We start from the raw sequence: 15,989 nt of genomic DNA on the forward strand, positions 1-15,989 counted from the left end.
TGTTGAGTAATTCCTAACTGCACCATGTTTCCATTGATTTCAAAGGGACATCTCTAAGGATATGTCTACACTGCAGTTAGATACCTGTGGCTGGCCCATGCCAGCCTTCGGCTCGGGCTGGAGTCCAGGCTCTAGGACCCAGTGAGGTGGAAGAGTCCCAGAGCTCAGGCTGGAATGTCTACACTACAATGAAACAGCCCCACAGCCCTAGCCCTGTGAGCCCGAGTCAGCTGGCATAGGCCAGCCATGGGTGTCTAATTTCAATGTAGACATGCTGTAGGAGTACAGTCCTACACAGTGTGAATAGTGTACTGGGTATCTAGAGTACTGTCTGCAGGAGACTATTACTTTTGGGACAGATGTCTGTCACTGTACTCTGTGTAAGGGTATAGCTAATGATGTTTTCAGTGAGCGGACCTGCGGTGAGGTGTGGTTTTGGCTGCTTCAGATATAACATGGTCCTCAGGCAGAGAATTGGTGGTGACCTCCGAGACTGGGTAAGCAAACTAAATGTTGAACATGCTGGGCAAGATCAATATAAATATATGACTTGGCTCAAATGGAGCTTGCATGTTGAATGGCTCCAGTTCCCATCGTTCCTTGGTTTCCCCTCACTCATAGAGAGTTAGGTTGCACTGGTAGCTGTCTGAAACACTGATGCTCTGTAGTAGAATGTCAAAGAAATATGCCAAGCTGCTTCAGTTATAATGACACAGAAAGGATTATTGAATAGAGCTGGTCAAGAGATTCCCATCACCACAGTGTTTTGATGGAAAATTGCGGTTTTGAATGAATGAATATGTTCCTGGAATGTACCTGATTTCCTTGAAATAGTTTTGGCTTTTTGTCAGGAAATTTGAGAACTAAAACATTTCCCATTTTCCACAGACCAAAACTTTTTATCCCAGCTAGCTCTAGCATTAGCCCATTAAACATTGATGAGATAGTTCAGGATTAGACATTTTTTAGTCCACAACTCATTCATCATTTAAACAGCTAGAAGAAATACATGAATGGAAAAGGGCTTATTTGTACATCAAAATTCAGTCTGGAGGGGCCTTTCTATACAACTTTCTACCTTCTAACATATGCTGAAGGCATGGTTTGGGGATCATGCTGGGGATTACATGTGATGGGCATTCAAAGGCCTGGAGTGAGGGAGCAGGCATGTGCCCAGAGGAAGACATGTAGGTGTCTGAGGAACTTTTAGAGTGGAAAATTAGGGGCAGAGTGAGTTTGGGCACCGACAGAGTTGGATGGCAGCCAAGTTGGGGTTTTGTAGATCACAGTGGCACCTAAGTCAGGGATTTAGGACCTAAAACTGGGGTTTGGGCATCTAAGTCCCTGTGTGTATCTGGGCCATAGACTCTTGACACACATTCCACATGCAGGGCATGGCAAAAAGGGAGATGTCCCTGGAGGCCGCACTGGGCATTGCAAAAGCCTTGGCGTGTGCACTGGTTTAACAAGCAACCTGGGATTTAACTCCCTGGGATGGCAATTTAAAAATGACCATTAGCAGCAGCCACAAGGGAAATACCAGTAGCAGCACAAGTCTGCATGAGGTGGCTCTCCCTTTTAAACTGTTTAAGAGTCCAGAGCAGGAAGCATTAGGGTTCTGTGTTATAGACACAAGCGTGTGTATCAAACTGGAAAGAAAGAGAAGCCCAGCCCAGTAGCACAATGTAGGTGTCTTTTCAGAGAGAACGAGAGTGTGTGAGACACAAAGTAGAGCAGAGTGATGGTGGGATCCGGATTCTGATCTCCGCACTTAGTCACCATCAATGGAGAGGTTGTCACTTCATGCTGAGGATTAAAGGTAAATCTGATCATTTCTGGGTCAAATCCTGAGGATCTTAGGCGGGGAAATGGCTATATTAGGAAGCCTAGAAGCCTGAACCCTCTCTCAGGTACAGAATTGGTTTGTGCATTTACTGTTCTGTATCATTCCCGATTCTCCCCTTGATATGTCTCATCACTGCTCTGAATATTGCTGAACTGGGACCCTCCAGAGAGTGGCTGTGGAAACTGCAACACAGAATCGGCCTGTGGTTCCTTGCCAACATCACACACATATGCTGGGTTACCATGTGCAGCTGGGGATGGAATGTGTCCCAGGGTTTGCTGGAGGTTCACTGAAAGGATAAAGCATCTGTGGGGTCTGCTCAGGACATTCCCTTTATGCATGGGGCAGAGTCATCTTCCCATCTGTGCTGTTGGTCAGTGCCACTGCCTAGTATCAGGCACAAGCATGATGCCATCACAATCATGTCCCTCTCTGGGGCAGCTCATGTGTGTGACCCTCACCTCTATCACAGCATGTTTAGGGATCACAGTGGGCAAGCAACTCAACCTGAGCTTCCAGTGCAATGCTGTGAAACAAGGAGCTCATGCAATCCTATAACGTAAAAACAGGGGAGTGGTGAGCAGGTGTATGGAGGTGATTTTACCTCTCTATTAGGCATTGCTGAGACCAAACTGCATCCAGTCCTGGTGGATGTCTACATTTAAAAAAAAAGATATTGAAAGATTGGAGCAGGTGTAAAAAAGAGGCACAAAAATATGTGAGGGCTGGAGAAAATTCTTTGCAGTGAGAGCTAAGGAGCTCAACCTGTTTAGCTTTTTAGAATGAAGATTCTGAAGTGATTTGATTACAGTGGATAAGTGCCTTTGTGGGCAGAAAACCCTGGATACTAACAGGTGATTTAATCTAGCAAAGAAGTCACAAGAACCAATGTCTGGATGCTGAAGTCAGACAAATTCATTTTAGAAATAAGGCACATTTTTTTAAGAATGAGGGAAATTAAACTTTGGAACCAAGTGCTAAGGGAAGTGGTGGCGTCTCCATCCCCTGATGTCTTCAAAATCATGACCGGCTGCCTTTTTGGAAGATTTGCTTTCATGGTCCTGATGCGGCTGCCCCTTCTTGGACCCTTCTCCTGTCCCTCAAGCACACCCCTTCCAAGTGACTGGCCTATGCTTCCCATTTTCTTGGGTGGGATCCTGCAATCCAACTACTTTCCAAGTCACCACATTACCACCCCTTTGGTGACAGCGGTGTTACCCCAGCAGGTCTAAGTGGAAATTGGTTCTGCTATAGCTTTCCCTCCCGAAGCCTGTGACAGAGTGAGTTTGCAGGGCACAGAAACAGCTTTTTCAAAATAACATGGGATTTCTTTGCCCAACTCTACACAGCATTTAGGAAAATGGGTTAAAACAACAAAGAGTCCTAACAGCTCTTGTCATACCTACGCTTAACTTTTCTCTTCCTAGCTCAGGTTCTTCCAGATCCCACTTCTGAGTCTGAGGGATAGTTTGCCGCCCTACAGACCCTCTCTCTGTGTCTCCGGGTGAATCCTTTACCTGGCCAGACCTTTTGATCTCTCCCTTCTCAGCTTTGGTAAAACAACTGTGTAACTTTGTTGGTTGTTGTGTGTGACTGTTTGCTTGGATACTTCTTACCTAGGTTGTTGATTTTCCTTTCATGTCTGTTTCCTCTAACAACCCTATTTGATCTCACCCATGGCAAGTCATCCATCATAAACTAACACAGAGAGTGATGCACACTAGTCGTGCAAAATAATGCAGATAATTCCCAGTTTGTCACCTATGCTTTGCTCAACCAAAAGTTATTGGTCTCAGGGCAGGGGTAACCGGGGAAGTGATATGGCTTGTGATATACAAGAGGCCAGGGTAGATTATCACAAAGGCTCTTTCTAGCTATTTTTCTGAAAGATCTACTTTAGTACAAACAAGAATTAATGCAGGGAAGTTCTGTGTTATACAGACATGATGGCCTTCAAATCCAATGGTCTGTTCTAGCTTTTAAATCTATGAATGAACAAAGTTGGGGGTGGAAAAATGAGAAATTAACAGCTTAGCTGCTCTTTGGGGCTGGCGAGTGGGGAATTTCTATTTGAAAATTGTGTGTAAAATCTCGGATTTAAGGAGTTTCTTGTCTTAATGAGAGCATAAACCATACTCTCCATTTGCACTTTGAACTTTCCTTGAATGAAAGAGCTGGAAATCTAATAAGTTTAACTGTACATTAACCTGTTTCAATGCTCATTACGTTTTTAATTATCACTAGGTAAATCTCATGGAGAATAGGAAAAGGGGACCCTGCATGAAGAAAGCTCATGAAGAAAGAAGAAGGGAAAAATCAAACATACATAATGGAATTCATCCTCCTGGGATTTGGGGATCGACCTGAACTGCAATATTGCCTCTTTCTGCTGTTTCTAGTGGTTTACATTGTGACCATGGCTGGGAACATCCTCATTGTTGGGCTAGTTGTGGCTGATCGGCACCTTCACACCCCCATGTATTTCTTACTGGGGAACTTGTCCTGCCTGGAGATCTGCTACACCTCCACCATCCTTCCCAGGGTGCTCGCCAGTCTCCTGACTGGGGACAGGACTATATCATTCTGTGGGTGTATTGTGCAATTTTATTTTTTTGGTTTCTTGGCAGCTACAGAATGTTGTCTCCTAGCAGCAATGTCTTATGATCGGTATTTAGCAATACATAAACCACTTCACTATGCAGCCCTTATGAATGGCAGAATCTGCCTCCAGCTAGCAGCTGGATCATGGATGAATGGATTTCTGACAACGACCATAATAACGTGTTTAATGTCACAGTTATATTTCTGTGGCCCCAATGAAATTGACCATTTCCTTTGTGATTTCACCCCAGTGATTAAGCTCTCCTGCAGTGACACCAGCCTGATTAAACTAGCGACTATAATATTCTCTTCCATAGACACCCTGCCCCCATTTCTATTAACCTTGGCATCCTATGTTTGCATTGTCTCCACTATCCTGAAAATTCCTTCCACCACCGGCAGGCAAAAGGCCTTTTCCACCTGTTCCTCTCACCTCATGGTGGTGACAATTTTCTATGGGACTGTAATCATTGTCTACATGTTACCAGACACTAACACACTTAGAGATCTCAACAAAGTCTTCTCTGTCTTCTACACGGTCCTGACTCCCCTGGCCAATCCCCTCATCTACAGCCTGAGGAACAAAGAGGTCAAGGAAGCACTGAGAAAAATAATCAGTAAATATATGGTGCTCCCATAAAATGAGAGTGACTGGTATGGGAATGATTCAATCTGGCTTAACTAGCAAGGGAGTTGGCATCTAGGTTGTCTCCCATTCATGCCAATGGGAGCTTCCTTGAAGACACAGTAAATTTTGGGATGGTGACATTCCTAATTGATATTTGCTACAGCCCTAACCAGAATCATAACTCTCATATGCTCTGAACGGCCATACTGGGTCAGACCAATGGTCCATCTAGCCCATGTCCTATCTTCCAACAGTGGCCAATGCCAGGTGTTTCAAAGAAAATGAACAGAGCAGGACAATTATTGAGTGATCCATCCCCTTTTGTCCAGTCCCAGAATCTGGCAGTCAGAAGTTTAGGGATATCCAGAGCATGGAATTGCATCCCTGGTCACTGAGACTAATAGCCACTGATGGACCTATCCTAAATTAACTTATCTAATTCTTTTTTAAACCCAGGTCCAGTTTGGGGCAGGTTAAAAAAATAATGAAATAGGTTTCTGGAGAATAAGTCCATCAATGGCTATCAATAACTCTGCATTCCACACAGGGTAATTCAAGATTTTAGTTTTGTGTTTTATCAGCTTTTCTGCTCTGTTTGATTTGGGAAATGTCCACATTTTACATGGCACAAGTCTTGGATTCCTGGGTGTAGGCATGGCTTGTTATCATATTTTGTCTCTGCTTGGTGTCCTGGATTCCCAAATGCTGCATAATTTTACATGTGGGAAAATTGCACTGGTCTTTCTAAATATATGTTCTATTGCAATGATTAAAAAGTGTAAAAGTTCCTAAACAGATTAATGGCTATCAAAATAAATAAATAAGTGATATAATTATTTTGTTTGTTTGTTTTGTTAGAACATCTCTTTATAACAACAACAAAAGCAACGTCAAGTAAAAATACGAAAAACATCTATGGAGAAAATGCTTTTCAATCCTATATTTGTTGTTCTCTGGAAAATGGGCACTGGCATCTGTGCAGAAATTTCTGAGACAGGGGATTGTCTATATGCTGTCTGTGACCACCTCTGTTCCATGACTGGTGCATCTATTGTACACAAACAAATTACAATGAGAATAAACCCTGACTCCACATTACTGATTTTTCCTCCAATTAAACTGGAAGGACCCAATCTCTGCTACCACTCAGAACAGGAGAGACAATAACATTATTTTATTCTACTTTTCTTTATCTTTTCTTAACATCCTGGAGAGGGTTTTCAGGTCCCATGAGGAATGGATCCATGCTATCAATCTCCTCCTCTCTTAGATTTGCATCTCATTTCTGGCCTAACACCTAGCTGTTGGTTCTGGCATTTCTCGTCATGATGACATTTAATACTATCTACAACGTTATGGCCACATTCACTATTCTACTGCTCCATGACTCAGTCTCCAAGTAGTGTCACATCTCCTTTGTTTGTCCTGCCACTGCTCGTTTGTATGCTTAGAGTTCCTGGTGAAACACCTGTACTGGGAACTATGGGCTTATGTTAATTTTGGCTTTCCTCTGTAATAAATAATTAAGGAAGGGGCTTTCAAAGAAGAGGCAGTCTGGAATCCAAATCCCATTGGATGTCAGCAGAGCAAGGCATCCAACTCCTCTGGGACTCTTTGAATATCCCAGGTCATGTCTTTAATATTTATGGGTAGAAAGGATGGACAAGTGTCTAAGCCACTGGGTCTTTCAGCTGCCTCAATAAAGAATCCCCCTTATACTCACTGTCACTGAAGTTGTTCTTTGGCTCGATGGGTAGAGGAGTCTGTCATTAGGAAATGAGGTCTATCCAGTGGACAGGCATTGCCCAGGGACTCAGGAAATGGGAGATCTGTTCCTGGTTCTGATACAGAATCCATGTGTGGCTTTGGGTAAGTTACCTAGGGAAAAATAAAAGTGGATATGTCCTATTTTCAAAAGAGGCTTTGGACTCGATTCACAAAGGGGTTTAGGTGCCTAAATCTCAGAATCAGTCCCCACTGGGATTCACAAAGCCCCCCACGGCTACGACTGAATGCTGTAGGTGCCTAAATTTGTTTAGCATCCAAGGTTTTGCTGTAGAAAAGCTCTTAAACATCTAGTTTTCTGCCTCTGGGCATGCACACTGCTGCTACACATTAGAAATCTGGATGCCTATACCCCAGAGCAATACACTGGACAGTCTAAAATGAAGACACCTGAAATCAATAGTCAGTTTTGAAAATTGTGGCCTGCATGCTTCTCTTGAAATCAGTGACAAAGGCTAATTGAACAGGAGATGCTGGGCAATTCTATTAGAGGGGTAGTTTGCATGGTGTTGAAGTCTCCCAACACAATGAAGTCTTCTGAACTTTCTCTCTGTGTCAGACATGATCTCTTTCAACTCCTCAGGGAATCCTTTGGTACCTGGGGGTTTATGGATTAGAAGGAAAGTCCTTCTGAGGATAACCACTGGGAAAGGAAGAGTGGAAGTCTTGGAGAAGACCACTGGGGGTTTGTTATACGAGTCTGTTTTCCTGGAAGGTGCTCAGATAATACCATGATGGGCACCAAGATAAATGGATGGATGGATGGATGGATAGATAGAGAGATGATGAAGTCAGTGTATGATGAAACATTGCCTGTAAGCCTACAGAAAGGGTTTCTTCCAACAAAAGCGAAATATTCCCGTTGGGACACTAATCCAATTTAATTTAATGGCCACTGTTTTCTCCTAACAGAGAGCGATTCTCTGTAATTATTCCTGCTGTGTATAAACTAGAGCAAATACATTATTAAAAGCAGGGTATAGTGTGAATGAGAGGACTCAGGGAAGATCAGCATTGCTGCTGACGGCTTCTTCATTTATGAAGAAGGATGAAGTCGATAGCCAGGTCTGTTTGTTTTATTTATTTAAAATAATTTATTTAAAATAAATAACTGGGTTGGGGGGGCTATCAAATGGGGAGTGTTAGCTCTGGCCCCCAAATAGTTGGGATGGTTTATTATGTAAAAGACTCATTCAGCTCAATCGTACAATCTTTAGTATTTGCCTTTAGCTAAATCCTGGAATGTTCATAACCCTCTTGCTCATCCAACCATCTCAGTTTCTTTGTAGAGATCTGGGACCAAATTCAGCACCAAGATAAGTGGATGCCATGGTCATTGACATGAGTGGAAAATTCAGAAATTCTCTGTCTCTCTAATCACATTCCCTTCCCTTGATCTAATATTTTAAAAGACAACGACATTTTTGTGAATACATATTTTTCCATTCTGAATATTTTTTCCTGAATTTATATTGCTAGAGCTAGTTTACCAGGCATAGGATGGATAATGCCATGGGAATGAAACATCCTCTAGTAAATGAGGCTCTTTGTAGAATCCCTATGTCATTTGCTCTAGAAGTTGGAAGGAGTGTAGTAGATTGCTGGAATAGGTGCATAAGTATACTAAAAAATATAAATGTAGGCATGATCAGAGCCCTAGTTTAGATGTGGAGAGTTGAGCTTTGATACCAATTTAACGTTGCTGATCACTGCTTGAGTTAATACATATTTTTTTCAAATATATATGTCTAGTGGGACACCATTGTCAACATTGCAAAGGAAAATCGAAGTGCCACCACAGAATTCATCCTGCTTGGGTTTGGAAACCTCCATGAACTGCAGTTCCTACCCTTCATGACAGTTTTATTTATCTACGTGATTGCTGTCTCTGGGAACATGCTTGTTGTCATCACTGTATTGGCTGATTGCAGCCTTCACACCCCCATGTACTTTTTTATGGGCAACTTATCCATCTTGGAGATCTGCTACATCTCAACCATTGTCCCAAAGATGCTGAGAACCTTCCTTACAGAGCATGAAGTGATTTCACTCATGGGCTGTATCACACAGTTGTATGTGTTTGGTTCCCTGGGTATTTCTGAGTGTTTGCTCTTATCAGTCATGTCCTTTGACCAGTATTTAGCCATCTGCCATCCGCTAAATTATTCAGCAATAATGAACTTCAGGGCTTGCTTTCTGCTAGCAGCTGGTTCTTGGGCTGCTGGCTTTGCAGTTCCTGTGATAAGCATAGTTATGGTATTCAGGTTGCCTTTCTTTATTTCCAATGACATAGACCATTTCTTCTGCGATTTAATGCCTCTGCTAAAACTGTTGTGCACTGGTGCTTATAAGATTGAGGTTGTAACTTTTACCTTTTCTGCTTTTGTGGTTGTGGTTCCATGTGTACTAACCCTGGTTTCCTACTATAGGATCATATTGACTATCTCTAGGATCCCTTCCACCACAGGGAAGAAAAAAGCCTTCTCCACCTGCTCCTCACACCTCCTTATCGTTAGTATTTTCTATGGGGCCCTCATTATTATCTATGGTTTCCCAATAGGAAATCAGTCACCTGGTCTAAACAAAGTCTTCTCCGTGTTCTACACTGTCCTGACTCCCACAGTCAACCCTCTCATATACAGTCTGAGAAACAAGGAGGTCAAGGATGCCCTGAGAAGGATTGCAATGAAGGCAATCGCTTTCAGAAGTTAAACAGTTATCCCTGATGTCAGATGTTTGGCATGAATTGCATTTCCATTCATTGCTGTCAATGTAGATAGTTGATAAGTTAAAAACGCTGGGCTGTACATGGCATGAGTGCAAACAGGAGCTCTCTGCATTTAGTGCTGATGGTTTGTCACCCTCCTAGGTTGTTTTATAAATTTCAGGCAGAGTCACATGTTATTGGATGGCTATAAAAATAGTTTAAACTAAAAGCAATGTTGATGAAATAATGTTATCCATTACTTCTAGTGGGGAGAGTAAAGTCTCTGGAGGGGGGGATGCATGTGTCCAGGCCATGGGTGCCCTGTGGCTGGGCCCTGGAAAGAGGGGTACAAGTATCTGGGGTGGGAGGTGCCCTGCAGCTGGAATCTGGGAGGAGGGTTTGTGGGTGTCTGGACTGGGGGGTGCCCCGCACCTGTGATCTGAGGAGGGGGGGGAATATGGATATCTGGGCTCTGGGAAGCCTCATGTAGCCCCCTCCAGCAGCCCCCAACTGGAATTGGTTGTTGTAGGGGGTTTCTTTCACTCTCTGCTCCTCGGGGAATCTTTGATTTGTTGTTGTCTTTTTTGCTGACATACTTGTTGACAGGTATGTTGAAATAAATTAGCTAAATAATTGAAACTGGAGTGATTATATTGTGTTATTCTGACAAATAAAATATGCAGAAGTTTTAATTTTTTGGTGCAGAATTCCCCCAGGAGTAGCATTTGTCTGCTCTTCTGGAAGGTTTGACTCAAAAGCCATAATTATTTGGGTGCTGTCATTTCTAGGTGGTCAGCTTGAGACATTTTAAAGAAGCATGATTCTCAAAAAATAATCAGCACCCAACCTATGCAAATCAGAGCCATTTACATTCAATATTTTTGGCTGGTGTTTTCCAAAGGGTATGAGGGAGTTAGGCACCCAAATCCCATTGAAATTCAGTGGGATTTGGTCTTTCAGATCTGGATTTTTAAAGGAATTTAGGTATCTAGTGGGATTTTCAAAAGCATCTAAACACTTAAAAATCATCTTTTGCAATGACAGTTAGGTATGGAGGTGCATTGGAATATTCCACTAGCTGCCTAAATACCTTTAAAAAATTGTCCCTTAGGCCTTTTGGACATCCCAGCCTTAAAACTGTAGCTTGAAACAGCCATTAGAGCAAAAGAAACACCATGTGGGAGGCACAAAGAACAATGAAACATCCAAAGGCACTTAACAGGTCTTTGTAATTTTGAAAAATCTCACCCTATTTTGATTAAAAAAATACTAACCATTTCTTCTGTCATCTGTCTTGCTTGAGGAATGCCTTTGTTTTATGTATGTACTAACACTGAGCTAATTGTTAGTATTAAATAAATCATTAACATTTTTTCAATAGAGCCATGAAATTGGCCTTCTCTCCTCCCTCCCCATGCTGTAGTGGCTCTAGATGGCATCAGAACAGCATACAAGAAATTTTGCCACATGGAGAATGTCATGTTCTCAAAATGGCATCCTCTGCACAGCATGACTTTACATGCACCCTACGTGAGAGGTCTTACTGCATGGACAACACCCTTTGAAGACCTACATGTCTCTCTCCCTCCTGACTGGGGTATTTCCAGGCTGCATAGTCCCCTGCCTGCACTATGTGACTTCCAGCAAGCCAGACTGCCTTATCAGGTCAGCGTGTGGGCTTGGCTTTCTATTCCAAGGCTATGAACAGCTGTAATTGAGAGCAGTTATAAGTCACCATGCGGCAAACACAGTTAAATTATTACAGAGAAAACCTCTTCAAAACAAGAAAAGAACCTACGAGTATGCTAATAAGGTTAGCGGAGATCACCCCAACTCCCTCCTTGGGCTCTGGTCCACGTGAGTCCTTCCAACCCATCCCTAAGGAGCGGGGGGCCCACGGGTCAGAAGGTCCTGTCCATTCGCTGGATCAGAAATAAGGCCCCGAGTCAGTTTAAACTCAGGCCTGGTCTACACTGCGAGTTTAGGTCAAATTTAGCAGAGTTAAATCAAATTAAGCCTGGACACGTCCACACGACAAAGCCCTTTTTTTCAACTTAAAGGGCCCTTTAAACCGGTTTCTTTACTCCACCTCTGACGAGGGGATTAGCGCTGAAATTGGCCTTTGCGGGTCAGATTTTGGGTAGCGTGGATGGAATTCGATGTTATTGGCCTCCGGAGCTATCCCACAGTGCTTCATTGTGACCACTCTGGACAGCACTCTCAACTCAGATGCACTGACCAGGTAGACAGGAAAAGCCCTGCGAACTTTTGAATTTCATTTCCTGTTTGCCCAGCGTGGAGAGCACAGGTGACCATGCAGAGCTCATCAGCACAGGTAACCATGATGGAGTCCCAGGATCGCAAAAGAGCTGCAGCATGGACAGAACGGGAGGTGCAGGATCTGCTCGCCATATGGAGAGAAGAATCACTGCTGGCTGAACTCCGAAGCAGTAAACGAAATGGCAAAATGGCAAAATATTAGAAAAGGTCTCCAAGGCCATGAAGGACAGAGGCCATAACAGGGACGCACAGCAGTGCCGCGTGAAAATTAAGGAGCTAAGGCAAGCCTACCACAAAGCCAGAGAAGCAAACGGAAGGTCCGGGGCAGAGCCGCAAACACGCCGCTTCTATGCGGAGCTGCATGCCATTCTAGGGGGTGCAGCCACCACTACCCCAACCGTGTGCTATGACTGGAGAAACACACAGGGAATCGGGTTCGAGGTATGAGGAAGATGAGGATGGAGAAAATGTAGATAGCTCACAGCTGCAAGGAAGCGGAGAAACCGGTTTCCCCAACAGCCAGGATATGTTTATCACCCTGGACATGGAACCACTAACCCCCGAACTCACCCAAGGCATGCTCCCAGACCCTGAGGGCACACAAGGGACCTCTGGTGAGTGTACCTTTGTAAATAGTACACATGGTTTAAAAGCAAGCGTGTTTAATGATTAATGATTAATTTGCCCTGGCAATTGCGGCCAGTACAGCTACTGGAAAAGTCTGTTAACGTATATGGGGATGGAGGGACATCTCCAGAAAGCTCTCCTTCATGTATTCCCAAAGTCTTTGCAACAGGTTTCTGGGGAGGGCTGCCTTATCCCGTCTACCATGGTAGGACACTTTACCACGCCAGGCCAGTAGCACGTAGTCTGGAATCATTGCATATCAAAGCATGGCAGCGTATGGTCCCGGGGTTTGCTGGCATGCAGACAACATCCATTCCTTATCTCTCTTTGTTATCCTCAGGAGAGTGATAGCATTCATGGTCATCTGGTTGAAATGGGGTGATTTTATTAAGGGGATATTCAGAGGTGCCCATTCCTGCTCGGCTGAACAGAAATGTTCCCCTCTGTTAGCCACGCGGGGGGGGGTGAGGGGGCCGGCCACTCAGCCACTCCACCCCAGATGATTGCCCAAGCATCAGAAGGCTGGCCTTCAATAAGTGTTAAAGTTATAAAGTTTTAAACTGCAATGTGTCCTTTTCCTTCCCTCCTCCCCCACCCTCCCGGGCTACCTTGGCAGTTATCCCCCTAGTTGTGTGATGAATTAATAAAGAATGCATGAATGTGAAGTAACAATGACTTTATTGCCTCTGCAAGCGGTGCTCGAAGGGGGGAAGGAAGGGTGGTTAGTTTACAGGGCAGTAGAGTGAACCGGGGGGCGGGGGGGAAAGGGTTCATCAAGGAGGAACAAACAGAATTTTCACACCGTAGCCTGGCCAGTCACAAAACTGGTTTTCAAAGCTTCTCTGATGCGCACCATGCCCTGCTGTACTCTTCTAACCACCCTGGTGTCTGGCTGCGCATAATCAGCGGCCAGGCCATTTGCCTCAACCTCCCATCCCACCATAAATGTTTCCCCCTTACTCTCACAGATATTGTGGAGCGCACAGCAAGCAGCAATAACAATTGGAATATAGGCTTCGCTGAGGTCTATCCGAGTCAGTGAACTGCGCCAGCGTGCTTTTAGACGTCCAAATGCACATTCTACCACCATTCGGCACTTGCTCAGCCTATAGTTGAACAGGTCCTGACTCCTGTCCAGGCTGCCTGTGTACGGCTTCATGAGCCATGGCATTAAGGGGTAGGCTAGGTCCCCAAGGATAACGATAGGCATTTCAACATCCCCAATGGTTATTTTCTGGTCTGGGAAGAAAGTCCCTTCCTCCAGCTTTTGAAACAGGCCAGAGTTCCTGAAGATGCGAGCATCATGTACCTTTCCCAGCCATCCCACGTTAATGTTAGTGAAACGTCCCTTGTGATCCACCAGGGCTTGCAGTAGCATTGAAAAGTACCCTTTGCGGTTTATGTACTCGGTGGCTTGGTGCTCCGGTGACCAGATAGGGATATGGGTTCCGTCTATGGCCCCACCACAGTTTGGGAATCCCATTGCAGCAAAGCCATCCACTATGACCTGCACATTTCCCAGAGTCACTACCCTTGATATCAGCAGGTCTTTGTTTGCATTGGCTACTTGGATCACAGCAACCCCAACAGTAGATTTGCCCACTCCAAATTGATTCCCGACTAACCGATAGCTGTCTGGCGTTGCAAGCTTCCACAGGCCTATCACCACTTGCTTCTCAACCATGAGGGCTGCTCTCATCCTGGTATTCTGGTGCTTCAGGTCAGGGGAAAGCAAGTCACAAAGTTCCATGAAAGTGCCCTTAAGCATTGAAAAGTTTTGCAGCCACTGGGAATCATTCCACACCTGCAACACGATGCGGTCCCACCAGTCTGTGCTTGTTTCCCAGGCCCAGAATCGGCGTTCCACAGCATGAACCTGCCCCATTAACACCGTGATGTGCACATTGCCGGGGCCTGTACTTTGCGAGAAGTCTATGTCCATGTCAATTTCCTCATCACTCTCGTCGCCGCGCTGCAATCACTGCAATTGCCTCCTCACCTGGTTTCGCTTTGGCATCTTCTGATTCTGTATATACTCCAGGACAATGCGCGTGGTGTTCATAGTGCTCATAATTGCCGCGGTGATCTGAGCGGGCTCTATGATCCCAGTGCTATGGCGGCTGGGCTGAAAAAAGGCGCAAAACTATTGTCTGACGGAGGGAGGGTGGGAGGGGGGGCGAGTGACGAGTGACGACATGGGTTATAGGGAATTAAAATCAACAAACGTGGCTGTGCATCAGGGAGAAACACAAACAACTGTCACACAGAATGGCCCCCCCAAAGATTAAACTCAAAACCCTGGGTTTAGCAGGCCGTTGATTTCACGGAGGGAGGGGGAAGCAAATGAATACAGAACAAATCTGGTCCATCTATTTTTTACCTCTTAAGCTGGCAGCAGACGGTGCAGCATGACTGATAGCCATTGGCATCTTCTGGGTGCTTGGCAGAAGATGCTGTATTATGACTGCTAGCCATCATCATCAAGACGGTTCAATAGGACTGCTGGCAGGACTGAGTCTCCAGGAGACAAAACATGTCTGCCCAGGTGCCTCTGACCGAACTCACTGAGGAGTACGACGACGACAGATACCAGTCGTAATACACCATCCACTGCCAAAAGGCAAGGAGCTGCTGCTGTATAGCAATGCAGCCCCACATCTGCCAGCACCCAGAAGATATATGGTGACGGTGAGCTGAACTGAGTGGGCTCCATGCTTGCCATAGTATGTTGTCTGCACAGGTAACCTAGGTAAAAAGGCGCGAATCGATTGTCTGCCGTTGCTCTGACGGAGGGGGAGGGGCCTGACGACATGTACCCAGAACCCCCGGTGACACTGTTTTTGCATCATCAGGCATTGGGATCTCAACCCAGAATTCCAATGGGCGGAGGAGACTGCGGGAACTGTGGGATAGCTACCCACAGTGCAATGTTCCGGAAGTCAACGCTAGCCTCGGTACTGTGGACGCGGTCCGCCGACTTAATGCATTTAAAGCATTTTATGTGGGGACACACACAATCGACTGTATAAAACCGATTTCTATAAAACCGACTTCTATAAATTCGACCTAATTTCGTAGTGTAGACATACCCTCAGTCTAGTTCTCCAGAAGTCCTTCCTTTGTCGTTGGCCTCAGGAAAATCCAGTTTGAGCCAGTATATGAGAGCCTCTCCAGGTGGGGGTACCTCACTGGAGGTGTTACAGACTAAGTGAATTTGCCTAAACACCCCCACCCACCTTTTCTTAGTTCCTGGAGGGCTGTAGTCACCCATCTCCATGGAATAACACACAGTCCCTTGTCTACAGTGATACATAAACTTATTGCAGTAAGATCTCCCAATGATATGGTAGGTACTTGCCAGATATGTCACGCCAAGAGTTTATATAGCACCTTGCCTGTTGGGGTTCTGACCATGACTGGGAGTCGTACACACTACAACAGCAATAAAATAACAGTAATACTATAATTCGGTGCCTCACAGTGTAAATTGCAAGACTGAGGCCCAGATGTTTGAA

At 44.8% G+C, this 15,989-nt stretch overlaps 2 protein-coding genes across 2 annotated transcripts; both read left to right on the forward strand.

The window, feature by feature from the left end:
- Nucleotides 1–4,139: 4,139 nt before the first annotated feature.
- On the forward strand, nucleotides 4,140–5,605 carry LOC128845947 (olfactory receptor 1020-like). The gene is made up of 2 exons (XM_054045048.1): nucleotides 4,140–5,067; nucleotides 5,562–5,605. The coding sequence occupies exons 1-2, from the start codon at nucleotides 4,140–4,142 to the stop codon at nucleotides 5,603–5,605; spliced, it is 972 nt and encodes a 323-aa protein (XP_053901023.1).
- Nucleotides 5,606–7,594: 1,989 nt separating this feature from the next.
- On the forward strand, nucleotides 7,595–9,572 carry LOC128845948 (olfactory receptor 10A2-like). The gene is made up of 2 exons (XM_054045050.1): nucleotides 7,595–7,675; nucleotides 8,613–9,572. Exons 1-2 carry the CDS (start codon nucleotides 7,595–7,597, stop codon nucleotides 9,570–9,572), a joined length of 1,041 nt encoding a protein of 346 aa, XP_053901025.1.
- The last annotated feature ends 6,417 nt before the right edge of the window (nucleotides 9,573–15,989 follow it).

This window comes from Malaclemys terrapin, chromosome 12 (genome assembly GCF_027887155.1).
Source record: "Malaclemys terrapin pileata isolate rMalTer1 chromosome 12, rMalTer1.hap1, whole genome shotgun sequence".
NCBI lineage: Eukaryota > Metazoa > Chordata > Testudines > Emydidae > Malaclemys > Malaclemys terrapin.

What these genes read in the sequence shown, in the direction of transcription:
- LOC128845948 (XM_054045050.1), top strand. Translation starts at nt 7,595, where the DNA reads ATGGGCACCAAGATAAATGGATGGATGGATGGATGGATAGATAGAGAG. An exon ending in TGTATGATGAAACATTGCCT is followed by an intron (nt 7,676 to 8,612) that starts GTAAGCCTACAG and finishes ATATATGTCTAG; the next exon opens with TGGGACACCATTGTCAACAT.
- LOC128845947 (XM_054045048.1), top strand. Translation starts at nt 4,140, where the DNA reads ATGAAGAAAGAAGAAGGGAAAAATCAAACATACATAATGGAATTCATC. An exon ending in ACTGAGAAAAATAATCAGTA is followed by an intron (nt 5,068 to 5,561) that starts AATATATGGTGC and finishes TAAAAAAATAAT; the next exon opens with GAAATAGGTTTCTGGAGAAT.